This window comes from Streptopelia decaocto (genome assembly GCF_964273445.1).
Source record: "Streptopelia decaocto genome assembly, chromosome: 6".
Taxonomy (NCBI): domain Eukaryota; kingdom Metazoa; phylum Chordata; class Aves; order Columbiformes; family Columbidae; genus Streptopelia; species Streptopelia decaocto.
The window spans coordinates 13,683,758-13,697,827 of NC_138660.1; the positions used below are offsets into that span (position 1 = coordinate 13,683,758).

At 43.2% G+C, this 14,070-nt stretch overlaps 1 protein-coding gene across 6 annotated transcripts in view; it reads left to right on the forward strand.

Moving 5' to 3' along the window:
• Positions 1 to 6,500: 6,500 nt before the first annotated feature.
• Positions 6,501 to 14,070, forward strand: part of DLG1 (discs large MAGUK scaffold protein 1) — a gene marked incomplete at its 5' end in the record, with an annotated part of 153,988 nt that continues 146,418 nt past the window's right edge. For 3 of the 6 annotated variants that reach the window (XM_082056851.1, XM_082056853.1, XM_082056856.1), the window contains 2 exons: positions 6,502 to 6,878; positions 7,123 to 7,254. In XM_082056851.1, coding sequence (XP_081912977.1) covers positions 6,860 to 6,878; positions 7,123 to 7,254 — 151 coding nt within the window. Of the gene's footprint in view, positions 6,879 to 7,122; positions 7,255 to 14,070 lie in introns of all 6 variants that reach the window. The other 3 variants (XM_082056852.1, XM_082056854.1, XM_082056855.1) reach the window with 2 other exon arrangements.

Consider the following 14,070-nt stretch of genomic DNA (forward strand, 5'->3'; position numbering starts at 1 on the left):
CTTTCAAAATAGGGTGCTTTCTGACATGTATGATTTTGATTCCTATAAAAATCACTGCAAAACTCCTTTTCTAGTTTTTTCACTAACCCAATCTGTTTATATGTGTCTAATTCCAAAACACAAAGACTATTTGTTTCTTCAGGTGCATGTGATGGACAACGTGGTGGCAGCAGGCATACGTAGCTCTCACCTTTGTGTAGAGGCATAAAGCTGGGCACAATCCCATGCTCTCTGCTACAAATACTACATTGTTTGGATCCGGGAAACAAAGGTATATTGATGTGATATGCTCTGATGTCATTTTGCTGTGTGCTACTGGATCACGTGGTCCAGGCACCCCGCTTTCTGTGCTCCAGAGCTGGTCAGGCTTGTACGGCTGTCTGAGCTGACAGCAGGACGGTGCCAGGACTCCGGCTGAGGTGGCTCCTCCCGAGAGCAGCTGCCTGCAAATTAGCAGAGACTAAACGGAGCCACGGCTGGCAGCTCTGCTTGGAGGTGCACTGTGGGCTGTGCCGCAGAAATAAGGGCACTAAAGTGGCTTCTGTGCTTTCTGGGAGAAGGTGCCACTTTGCACAGCCTGTCTGAACCCCGCAGTGAGGTTTAACAGCACTTTCTTGTGTTTTGCCTGAATGAGATAACAAATCCCTCTCAAAACAGCAAGTTTATATGCTCAAATGATGTGAAGAGTTAAATTTATTTTGAATAGATTTTATTTTAATGAGGGAACACTTGACCACAGAAGAATTCTCAAATTAACTTTCTAAACACACCTGTTAGCATTCAATCAGGCAAAACCCAAAGCAACCGCTGCACTACTCACAGCAAAATGCTGCTCAAGCGCATTTAACTCGCTCTTTGAGGGTTTACTTCTTGGGTCAGGCTTACATACTCTTTCCATACAATGCACCAACCTCTCTGCTTAATTTGACTGAGAAAGTTAAAACAGGCAGGTTATATAATGATGTTTATCTTTACATCAGGAAGTCAACTAAGAAGCTGTTAAGCTGATATTATATAACCCAGCTCTGATTATAGAAAGTGTGGAGGAAGATGATCTGGGTTGATGGGTGTCATACTGGCAGTAATTGTTAACAGTTATAATTAATATTGTTTTGTGTGCTTTTGTTTTTGATGTTTTGCAGACTTGCAGACTAGCAGCCAGGCACTGAACCTTAATTGTTTATAGAAATTCCCGTTACACTATTCTACACACAAGGTAAATATATTTAAATAAAACATTCTAAATAATGAAATAGAAATCACATATCATTTCCTATAATGCTCGAGTTCCTAAGAACTTCCTTTGTGTGATTGTGAACTGTCCCAACTGCATAGATATCCCTTACCACAAGAGCAAAAGAATGATTAGATGACTTTATACACATGGCATACAATCCCTAATTAAACAAGAGCTCAAACAATTTCAGAGTACACCATTTGCACAATGACAGGGAAAAAAAAAAGAAAAGAAATTGTTTTTAGAATTAAAATAAAAGACCAGCTCTCTCTTACTCTGTAAACAGGAACATATTCATCTACTAGTCATACTCAGCTGGACTCTCTATCCCTAAGAATAAAGGCATCCTTGTATTCTGATCCAGATCAAATTAACCTAAGACAAGTTTCAGTTATGAGGACAAACACTGGATGTAGAGTTCACAAATTAAAAATATGAAGCTTGTATTACTGGGAAAACTGTCTTCTCTGTGTAAGATAGATCAAATATCTAACAATTAGAGATGTGTAAGATGATACCAGAAGAATTATCTTGAGTAGGCTCAATTAAATAAGCTAAACTGTGATTTTTAATAAGATTTAATTTTAACAACTGGAATAACATCAGGTCATTCTGTGTGTGTGATAGGCAGCAACTTACTTAACCCACAACAATGAAGATGGTATTTTGAATGAATACAATATACATGACAGGCACACGACTGACTGGATTGTGTGATGCAGTAACTGCACAATATAATGAAAAAAGTAACTTTGATCTCTAGTAGCCTTGTTAAAACAAGCTCCATGTAGTAGCTTTTGCAGAAAAAAAGACATTTGTTACCATGCCATGCTTTCATTCAAGCAGAACGCTTCTGTAAGAAGTTGTCCATATCTCTTACAAGCCACAAAATTACAGATGATAAAGAAAAGGCACTCTCCTGAAAGGTAAGGATGTGGCACAAGATCCAATCTTATCAGCCATCAAAGAATCCAGATGAGTGGAGGCATAATGAACAAGCTAACTTCACTCAGGCTTCATTCCTTACGAGCCAGAGGAAATTAGGCTTCATTAGTTTCATTGCTTCCTCAGTTAGCTGTGAAGCATTGCATAGAATTTGCAGGGGAAGTGAAGTGAAAACTTTTCTTCATCTGTCAGAGATCCTTTTATGAGTAACAATTTCCACTTCTGCATGAAAAAGGGAAATCATCTGCCCTGTGTACTGCATGGTGACTTTGGGCATAAAGTGGGTGACGAACATAAGATAAAAAGGATCGATTATCTTATTGCGTTTTCTTTTATTACTAACCCCAATACAAGAAATTCTTGAGTTTTACACACTCCTCTTCAACAGGCAGCAATTCTTTTTGCTGAAGTTAAAATTATCAGTTCCAGCAATATGCCACCTTATATACTCACCCTATACACTAGTGTCCAACTTGGAAATGAATACACATACTAGTATTAATTGTGTTAGTCTCCCCCACCTTCTGCTGTAACGGAGCTTGTCTGAGCTCATTACTTTTGTATTCTCTTGGCCAGACTGGTAAATCTAAACTCTTGTGATGTGGTGCTGTCCGCTGTCCTTTTTTTCTTTTTGTTTTTTTTTTTTTTTCCTATGCTTTCTGCACTGTTGATTGGTTTTAAGTGTGGGTCCAGTGAATGTTTCTTGAAGCCTTCTGTTCTCCAGTTCCCATGTGGGGTGCCCGCTGCAACGTCTGCTTCTGTTGCCGTTTCGAGCAGTCCACGTAGTCGACAATTTGTTCCAGTGGGTCTTGAGGGGTCCACCAGGTAGGTATCTGCCATGAAGTCAGACCCTCCACGTCATGTTGCCCTGTCTGTGGCCAAAGCGTGACTGCTGCAAGACGTAAAGCCTGACAGCATTTGCGTTCTCCATGGTGGGGTTACAGCTCTACAGGTGACATTGCTAGAGCAGAAAAAGCTATTTTCAAAGTGGCATTTGGCAGCTGCTCTGCCTTGAGGAGGTGGGAGCTGGTGTACGGTCAGGTATAGATCTTGGCAGGGGTCAATGCTGTGATCATCTTCAGGGCAGGCAGCTGCCAACAAGCTCTGGCACAATTTCTCAAGGTGGGAAAGCACTGTCTCTGTTTCACTGCGGGTTTGTAAACTGGGTGTATTAGCCTGCTTTTGCCCATGTGCATGAATGGCATGGGCCAGGATCAGGTGGCTGTTACGGGAGTTTCTTCATATCTGGGCAACATGTGCTGTGCTGATCTCCTTGCTGCCCAAACCTGCCTGCTCTCATATCCCACCCCCCCAAGCACCATGTTCTTCCACAGGTGCAGTGACACATGCCTTGTAGCAACATGTCTGCCCCCATCACAGGGTCCTGCACAGACTGCTGGCAGCAGCCACAGAAGCAGGGATTTTAATTGTGAGATCTGAAGGCAAGGAGAGAGGACCATCCTCAGCCTCTGCTGGGGACAAGAAGGCTACGATGGCAACAGGCTGCTGCTGGGCATAATTGTTCTGTGGTTCCTCCGCCAGGACGTGTTGAGCACAGCACAATTTAAGCACAAGCCTTTCTGTATGCTGCTTATAATGGTTTGATTTAAATGATACTGCTTAAACTGTGGCATAAATGATGCTTTGGTTCATACCCAGTTTTCCCCTGCCTCAAGGGAACTAAATAATTTCCTGAAAACCGGAGCCCAAAAAAATGTGTAATACAGGACAGTTTTGCAACATTGACTCTTACTGCAATTTGCTAGTAAAATTGCCATTGTCCATTCATAGGATATTTTCTATAGGCACTGGAATTTCAAAACCACTTTATATACTGAAGTTTACTACTGTGTTTTCTGGATCAGCCACTTTCAATCAACAAATACACTCCCAGAGCTGAAACAGAAGTGCCCGGAACTAACACTGCCCTCTGAGGTACAATAAGGCTCACCTAATTGCTTCCTGGCTTGCTGATCTGTAATCCCGACCCCCTCTTTGATGTTGTTTTTTTTTTTCATGGAGCATTAGTAACAAGTGAGAAATGCTGTCTCAGAGTGTTATGTATGGGATTATTTCTCGATCCCCAGCACAATGACCATATGTAATGGGATTATCTCTTATTTAAAATAAAAAAGGCTTGGAAACATCAAATCCTGTTCATGAAAAAGTAGTTTCTTTATGGTGGTTACTTTAAGTGCAAAAAAAATATTTTTTTCTGCTTTGTAATAATACATTTTTGTGAGTCAGCAAAACCAACCTGACTGCTGCAGATGTCTTCTTTCTGGTAACTAAATTTAGGCTGTTCTTCTTCTCCTGACGTGCATATATTCCTCTGACATCAAGAGGACTGTGGCCCCTTTAGTGTACATTTATTGCTGTTGTAAACAGGGAAAACTGATGGGGCCAGATGATGGATGCTTCTGACAATGTCCCTTCTTAGCATGCTTTCATTTAAAAATATATGAACTGGTACCAGTTAGTGCCAAAACTCTGAAAGTACGAAAATACAACTAGAAAGGAGGAAAATAGGAAATGTGTGTCAGCACTAAATGTATATTCAGATTTTTTCAATGAGGTATGCGCACAATTTTGCAGAGAAACTCCTGGAGCAAATCTAAGTACAAAACAGGGGAGTATTGGGGGGAGGGGGAGAAAAGAGAGAGGCCTTTTCTAGATCTGGGTTAGACTTATTGCCACGTAAGTTTTCTTTAAAGATTAGGACTTCGCCACAGCCAAATCTAGTCCTGAATTTTAGACTTCAAATTTGCAAGAGTTGCCCAGGATATTCTTTTTAGGTACCTGGAGTAAGCTCTTGTACATTTTTAGTTGTGTTTAAATTATAAAAGTGCAAATGGAGATGCAAACTTAGATCAAAAAAAATCACAACAGCAGGGTTTGCTTTGAACTTTTAAGTCTCCTCCTCTCATATGCACATACACACGGAGTTTGAAGTGTTTCAGATCTGAGGTTCTGATTGATCATTGATCTGATTGAGAAAAAATAAACATTCCCCCTCAGTACAAGCATTTGAGTTACCTCTAAATTCACCAGTCTGAACATACATTTTCCCTTTAATGGGCATCCAGAATATGCTGCAAGGACCATTTACCTTGTGCATGTTTCTATCCAATTCACCCATTTCTGTGCTCTGACTCCTCTTCGTTATCATGCAAAATTGCCAGCTGCTGGTATAGCCCCTGAAGGCACCTCATCACCATTCCCCTGCCAGTTTTGAGAAAGTAACTTTCATTATTCTGATCTGCCCATGATGTTAAGTCTGTACAGACCATTTTCTAAGTATTCAAATAAGCAAGGCTCTTCACGCTTTCTCCCTTGATGTCCTTATGTTAATCTTATGTCCCCCACTAACCACAGCAAAGCTATTTCTTGATCCTCCTTCAAATAAGCCCTTCCTCTTCTTCTCATGCTGTTTTTTTGCCAGGATAACTGAAGAAAGAAAACAGCAACAGGTGGATGCCAGAGCTCCGTGTATCTTTATGGTGTGAGCCGGTAAGGTCTGTGAGGTTGGACTGGGTGACTTTTAAAGGTTCCTTTCAACCCGAACTCTCCTGTGATTCTGTGTTTCCCTGCCTGTCCCACAGCCCCGTGTGTAATTCGTCTGCCAGCTTCCTGGCGCACGGCACATCTCCAGGTGTGTGTTTTTACAGCAGGCAGCACCGCAGGAGCTGATTCACGCCCGGGACTCTCACCGTGTCGGTGACAACAACTTATTCAGTCATTTTTTTGCCCATTAACTCCCGCCAGCAGCGCACACGTTTGCCAAGCGACGGGCAACCCCGCACGGCCGAGGAGCTGTGCTCGCACACCTGTGGCTGTCCCGTCCCCGGAGCACACACCGGCCCCGGGAGAGGAGCCGCGCCGCAGCGGGACGGCAGCGATCGGCACCGGGGACGCTGGAGGGCGGGTTTCGCCGGGGTGGATCGTCTCGTTCGCCTCGAAAGAGCACGGCGCCGCCGGCCGCTGAGGGACTGACGAGGCGGGGAGCCGGGTCGGCGGGGGTAGCCGCCCCAGCCCGGCCTGTCCCGCTGGCCGGCACCGCCCCGGGGACCCCGGTCCCAGCGGAGCCTCCGGGCGGGCAGCGCGGGGCCGCGACCGCCCGCCTCCCGCGGGCCGGGGCGGGGCCAGGGCGCCGCGCGACCGCCCCTCGCAGGCGGGTGGCGAGCGCTCACCTTGCCTCCTCCCCCGCCCGCCGCCTAGGTACCGGCCCCGCGCCGAGCCGGGCCCTGATTGGGTGGCCGCCGGGCCCGGTCACGTGGTGGGGGGGGCGCGCTCCCCACAGCCTCCAGGCCGCCATTTTGGCTGGAAAGTTTGGAATTTCCGAGCAGAGCGAGCGGGCGGCGGCGGGAGCGGCATAGCCCTGCCCGCCCCGGCACCGGCCCGGCCGCTGCTGCACCGCGCTGCCCGCCCGGGCTGGGCCTGGCCGTCGCGGAGGTGCCGCGGCGGGTGCCGGAGGGAGACCCCAGCGGAGCCGCTCGCTCGCTCGCTCGCTGGCTGGCCGGCCGGCGGGTGTACGGTTCGGTCGGTGGGTCAGTCAGGCGGGGCGGCCGCCGCCCCCCCGCGCCCGGCCGGCAGGGGGAGCCGCGCCGCCGCCCCCGCCGCGCCGCCCCGAGCCGGGCTCAAAGTTTGTGAGGCGGAGCGGCCGCGGCCCGGAGCGCTATGCCCGTCAGGAAACAAGGTGAGCACCGCACGCCGGCGGACCCGGCAGCTGCCGGAGTCGCTGCATGACAGCGGCGGGACGGGCGAGGAGGGACGGCTGCCGGGCAGCGGGCGGTGGGAGCCCGCCGGGGGCACCGTCCTGCCCGCCTTCCCCCGGCTGCGAACAAAGAAGCGGTGGGGCTGGGGCGGCCCCGGGCGCTTGTTGCGGCCGCGGTCCCGCTGCCCCGTACGCCGGTCACCGTGTGTCTGGTCTCCGCTTGCAGACACGCAGCGCGCCCTGCGCCTCCTGCAGGAGTACCGCTCCAAGCTGAGCCAGGCGGAGGACCGGCAGCTGCGGAACTCCATCGAGCGGGTCATCAGCATCTTCCAAAGCAACCTCTTCCAGGCGCTCATAGGTAAACGCTGACTTCTCTCCGTTCGTGCTCCAGCCGGTCGGTTCTTGCTTGTGCTGTTGTTTGCAGTGTTAATAAGTGTTTTGCCCTTGCGTTGGAAGCCATGTGCTTTTTGTTATTGTGTTTTTGTTTTGCATAGTAATACACGTGCTGTTACAGATCAACAGTTCACTTGTTTCATACACTTAGTTTATTTGAGGCTTTTGACTGACCCAGATTGCTTGAAACTGTACTGCACGTTTTTCTTCTGTGACATATTATTTTAGATTACTTTGTAGACCGTTTTTCCACATGTCCTTATTAACCCAAACAATTTCTAATTAGATTCTTTTTTTTTTTGTGAGTCCAGATGTAACAGGTTAATGGATGACTTGAAATGCTTTTAGTCTAAGGTGGGATTCAGGCAAATGTTCTAGCTAAAGAGTCTCTAAAAACTTCACAAAGTGTATATCTGAAGTGTAAAGTTTAAATGAGAAGAAACCTGTAGTGCTTCAAGGAACGCTACAGTGATCTTTCTGTCTTTGTTGCACAGTAAAGTGTAGTGAAAACACTACTAATTCTTGAAGTATTTGTAGCGCTTCACTTAAAATGTTCCCATAAGTCTTGTTGAACTATTTAAATGTAATTTTTAGTTTCCCGCATGTCTGCAGAAAATAAAAGAGCATAAATGCAACTTGCAGAATCCTGACTTTATTTGGAAACTTCTGCATGGAAGCAGCCAGATGTGGTTTCTCTTTGATTGATTGTTACTATCTTAATGACAGCTAATGAATGAAAGGATTTTGTTAGTTTACCTTCAAGAGTAAAATTTGTAAAGTTCTGCATCCTTGTCTTTTAACAAAGTAACCGGCATCTGAATAGTACTAATAACAAACAGTGTAGCTAAATTTGTTGTTTGGCTGTACTGCATGGTTAGTGTCATGCAGATGTGCATCTTACTTCATAGTGCCACAGCTGCTTTGAGCTCATGTGGTGGAGGAAACAAAGGGACAAGCAAAACATAAACATACATTGTTGCATGTGGAGTGTTTTCTTCTGGAGCATTTATTTCATCCTCTTATGCAGGTTTTCAGAAGGCGGTGATCTTGCTGTGTTTTTTTATTATGTAAGTTCATGACAGGTAGTTGTGAAAATAGATCAGTTACAAAAATCTTTTACTTACAGGAACTCTGTGCATTTCTCTTCAGTACTCAGTTGGTGCTGACCAACTCCATGGTGAAAAGATAGACATAATGTTTGTGGGACACGTGTGAACAGGATTCACTCATTGTTGGATTAGGATGTTGAAGTTTTATATCGGAAGCTTAATGTACTGCAGTTGTGTGTTTTACTTTCACGTGGGAAGTTTCAGTGTTGACTACCATTTTTCTTGTTCTGGGTGTGTATGTGTGGATGTTTTTTAAACTGTCTTGAAGATCCATGCAGTACTCTGTCTTCTCCCCCTCATTGAATAAGTTACTGATCTATTAGCCTTTGATATTTTAGCCTGCAAGACATAGTTTCTTCTCATATCTACATACGGATCTTCATTATTTTAATAACTCTACACCTAGTAGTAGTAAAGTTGCAGCAGCGGGCAACCTCATGTCTGCTGGCTTTATTCTGCGAGAGCAGAAAACAGGAATGTGCTGTTGCCTGGGTGGGCTACATGGTTTGTTTTCTGGTCTTGTAAGCAGGTGTATGTTGCAACCATCTGACCCTAGTTTTTGTTGAGTTCAGTTCATCTGTTTGTGCATAGTAGATGTCCTGCTTCTTGGGAGTGTTGCATCAACTTTGTGTTTACTGGTTCACTGTATGATTGTTGTTTACGGAGTGTATGTTTATATTCCTGAACTGTTTGTTTGAAAGTTGATAGCCCAGAAGGCTAGTACTTTCCAAACAATTTATTTTGTCAGCTTGAATCTTTCTCCTTTAACCTGCTCCTTTCTTTGGAAATACGTTGGGGCAGTTCGTGTTTGTGGCAGGCTGCTCCTGGCTGTTGTTTTCCTAGGAACATCTCTTTATGGTGTGACTACTGCATGATGTGGGTAAAGAGTGGGTGGACTCTCTGGAAAAGATGCTCTCTGGAGGATGGTGCAGCTCCTGGGCAGACCTGGAGTTTGTTCCTCCCTGTTCTCTTTCCATGAAGATTTGGGAGCAGGCTGGATGAAGTATTCAGTTCTGCTGCTGGTTCACATTACTCCATAGCAGGTTTTTAAGTGTGCCTTTTAAAGGAGTTGTGATGTGTCCCCAGCAGCTAATGCTGTTCCGACAGAAAGTTTCAAGCTTAACGACCAACTTATTTCTCATACAGATACTTCTTTCAGTAAGCATGCTACTTGCAGTTTCTGTTTTTTTGGTGTGTGTGTGTGTTTTGTTTTTTTTTTTTAATAATACTAAGAAAAAAAAATCAATTTATTTTCTGTGTTTTCTGCCAAGTTACTACGCTATATCCAAGACCTGCCTGTCCATGATAGGTGAGAATGTTTGTGAAGGCTGCAGTCAGGATCTGCTGTCAACTTCATGTATCTTTTTTAGTATAATTTTTAGCTTGGCAATCAAGTGCTGTTCTTTTAAGCAAAAAATAAACATTACTTTATGCACAGAAATGTATCTTTAGGTTTGTAACGGGGGAAATATTGTTGAGAACTACACATTTTATCAGTATTTCATATGTGAAGGAAGTAAAGGGTTTGTGACTTTCCATTTGGATGCTGAAGAACAAATGGTATTATGTTCTCATTTGAGCCTTTTTTTAATATTGTTTTCTCCATTGAATTCTGTCAATAGAACTTTAGTTCAGCAATCTACAAACTTGACTGGGATCTTAAGTATAGTTATGGCTTTCAGTGATTCAAATTAGAGCAGTAACTGGCCAGCATGAATAACTGGTTTTATGAAATTGACATCACAACAGTGTTATGTGTTAAGTGAAATAACTGTAAGAACTTCAAATTGGTAACCAAATATGACCTCTTTAAAACAGTCTGGGGAGAAGGTCAGTTTTTTTCATTTTCTAGGACTTCTGTAATGCGGTATTTCCCACTGCCGTGGCTTCAATCAGCCAAGTGGAATGATGTCTAGTACTTTAAATGGATACCAATGGTCTGTAATTAAAATCAGCTTGAGAATAGTGTCAGTTTTAAGTAAATATCTTACTGTACAGTCTCAGAATTGTGTGGTATCTTTTCTAGCTTGTGATTTCTTGGTTGTAGTTAAAATAAGTTGTTATTGATATTCTGATAATTGATGAGTCAGTTTATTAAGAGACCAACCACAGTAAGATATCTGCATATAGAGGCATGGGGTAGACTTAATTTCACTTTGGCAAATAATTTGATATTTATCTTCAAATAGTGAGGTGATAATTCTGCAGATAAGTTCTGCTTCTAATTTAGGCACTTTTAAAATCTTTTTGAGAAGGTACAGGTTCTTGCAAAGGTATAGATATATGATGTACTTATCTTTTTGAAAAGATAGGAGGAACACTTGCATACATAAGTCTAACACTTCTGAGGGAAAAACTTGTGAATCAGGCTTCCGTTTATACACAGAATCTGTGTAATTAAAGTCTGTTCTTAATGGGGTATGTGCTGCAGTTAACCATATTAAAATAGGATAAAATTAAAGCTATTACTAGTTATAACTAGAAACACAAAGTAGCTTACTACTTTAAAAATATTCATTTCCCAATAGTAACTCCATTTGCATAGGTGTCAGAAAAAGGAAATTCTAGAAGAGTCTCCTGGCAGTGGAGTTGGCTCTGCTGCCTTTCTTGCTTTCCTTCTTGCCTTGTCCACTTTAAGGTGTGTGTGTTTTATTTTTTTATTTTTTTAAATATTGTAGTTCCCCATATAAAGACTTTTTGGTATAAACTGGCAAATTTGACTAGGGGAGGTTGAAGGTGTTGAATCTCATACGTGTAAGCAGTCTAATTTATTTCACTTGGAGTCTCTTTGCATGAAGAACTGCTCTGAGAATTGCACTTTTGTGCTGGCTTTTCCTAACACTAAATATCCAGTGTGGGAAATTTTGAAGAAGAAAAAAATATAGCGGTTTCAATAATCCTTACTGAACCAAGGAACACTTTCCCCTGATAGTCATTAAGGTTTTTTAACTGTAGTTTGGATTCAGGAGCTTTATGAATGGGACAGAATATATTAAAAATGCTGTTACTGTGTTTTTGTACACCAGAGAGAAGTCCTGTCTCTGAAGTTTTTGTAAAATTAATGGTTGTATTAAGGCAAACTCTTCGTTCAGATTTATCAGCAGTCTGACCGGGGATGAACCTTCTAGGAATATAAAACCTACTCTGCACCTTTCTCAGCTCTGTCCCCACTGGGTTTCTGAATTGAATTAGGGAAACACCCCTAGATTTTAGGCTGAAGTAGGCTGGACAGGGTCAGCACTCCTCCAAGTGAGCACCCTTCCGAGTGGATTGACCACGTTCCTGCTAGATGGCGTGTGACCTCAGCTCTCTGAGCTGTGTGTGGCATCTCTGTAGGCATTCTTGCTCCTTTAGCTCCTTCTCAATTATCCAGCGTAGAAATAGTTTCTGTACTTGCTAGCTAAATTAAAATAAAACATAGATAAAGCAGAAGCTCTTCTTCATAACTGAAACCAAAAGTACTTGCTCTTGGGGAAACTTCAGCATCAGCTTTTATTTCAGTGATATAGTTAATAGAGCATATGGCATGATGACATAGTTAACTTTTCAAATGAGCTCAGGCCTCAGAGAGAATTTTAGTTGTGGGTATGTGTCATTGCATAAGACTGCTCCTCAGTTAGCTTGAGGAAGGCTACTGTGGAACTGCTTCCCATTTTCTAAATGTTACTGAGGCTCTTGTACAAGTTCTTTCAAAATCAGTTGAACAATATTTACATTAAGAATCCAGAGGTTCTTGATGGTAACTCAGGGATCTGGTTAGATAGTCAGTGATTTTTAAAGTAGAGGAAAGTTTAGCAAGAATTGGATCTTCTATTATATTGGATACTGCTGAAATTGTTGTAGATGGTGAATAGTGTGTTTTCACATTGAAAACTTACCCTTGCTGCGTTTTTGTGACTTTTTCCCCAGATTGCAACTTCTGTAAAACAACATCTTTGCTTGTATTTGAAGCTGAAACACCCATGGATATCATTCTTGCAGCTTTGAGGTATTACTGTGCTTTTTGGACAAGTTGCCTAAGGATATCCTATAGCTGTGCTTATCGAGGTCTCCTTCCCACACTGATGCAGGAGTTGGTCAGTTTCAGAGAGGTTTTAGCTGGGCTTGTGTCTTCAAAAGCTGTTCGTTACTTGATTATTTTCATGTATTTATTCAGATGGAGGGAAGATAAAACATTTTAGTTGGTGTCCTGATGATTTAGAGTGCTAACTCAGTCATTAATATGCTTCTGCCATGTAATTTGTCATTACTTCAGAGTGTCCCAGTTTTTGGAAGAACTTCAATTTTTCCTCTTTAAGGAACCTAGTAATGAGTTAAACAGTCTTATTGCTCCCCCTTTTAAAATAACTATTTATTGTTTTGTATGCATGTAATGCAGTTCCATAGTGTAGAACGTTTTGGGGTTGTTGTGGGCTTGCTTTCTTAAGTGCTTTCTATGCTGTATTAAGTGTGTGACAGTGCAATGTATTGAATTTTTGGGATTAGGTGCTGCTTTTGGTAGCCTAAAATAGCAAGTAAGACTAGTGTAAGTTGAGTAGCTACTGGCATGCAGATAAATAGTATTGTGGCAAAAGATTATCCTTGTAGTCATTATACTGACTGTGTATTCAGTAATTTGTCAGTTAGCAATTACGGTATTATTCTCTTCACAGGGTTACCATTAAAAGGGGCTATTGACAAGAAAACTTTGTTAATATATCTGCTGTTCATACAGGGGCTTAAAAGAAAGTTTAACTTGGGAATAATTGATACTGTTTCCAGGTTCTGGAAGAGTTTATCTTCTGGGCTGTTCTGCACTTGCTGGTGTTCTTGCACCCGTGTTCCATAGCTCTGATGCCTGTCTCCTCCTGTGCTGCTGTGTGGCTTCAGTGCTTGGTGTAGAGGAAGGAGGACAGCACGAGGGAGGGTATTTAGTCTCAGTCTCGGGCCTGCTTCTGTGGTAATCCCAGCAGTAAGGGCAGAACATCTTGTTCAGTGCTGCAGCTGGAATGCCAGGTGCCTCCTGTGCATCTGGTTGCCTGAATTTTGAGGGACGGTGCTTGTTTTGATGCAGGTGGAATGAGTCCTCAAAGAAGCTGAACTCCAGCAGCTGACTGGTAGTCTCCTTGCACAGATGGCTCGCAAGTTATAACTAGGCTGAATTTGCAAGAATGTTAAGAGACCGCAGAAGGTGTACGGCTGACATTAGAATAACCTCCTTAGCTTCGTGTTCCTTCTCCAAATTAGGGGAGGCTCTAGAGCTCTTTGGTAAAACTTTTATAGGAATCTTGTCATGCGCAAATATCTTTCCAGCCGTGTCCTCAAAAAAGCTGAGTTATTTTGGCTTGAAATCAAAAGGTCAGCCTAAGACAGAGATGCATTAAAGAAAACCTGTAGACAAACTGTAAAAACATTGCAAATTTAAGTCCTGTTTTCAGAAACTTGTGTTAGAACTTGGCTGTACAGGCGTTCCTGCTGGTGGAGATGCTGGTGTGTGGTACCAGCCATCCTTGTGTTGCCACCAGTGTCAGATAATTATCTTGGAGTCTACAAGCTTACTCTTGGTAGAAGAAACCAATGCTTGTGCCGTCTGCTTTAAGCAGAGCTGTGAACCTTTCTGAAAACTCAACTTGGAGTGTTGAGTGAACTAATCGCAAAACTAGTTTGATTTTTTTTTTTTTTTTTTAATGCGT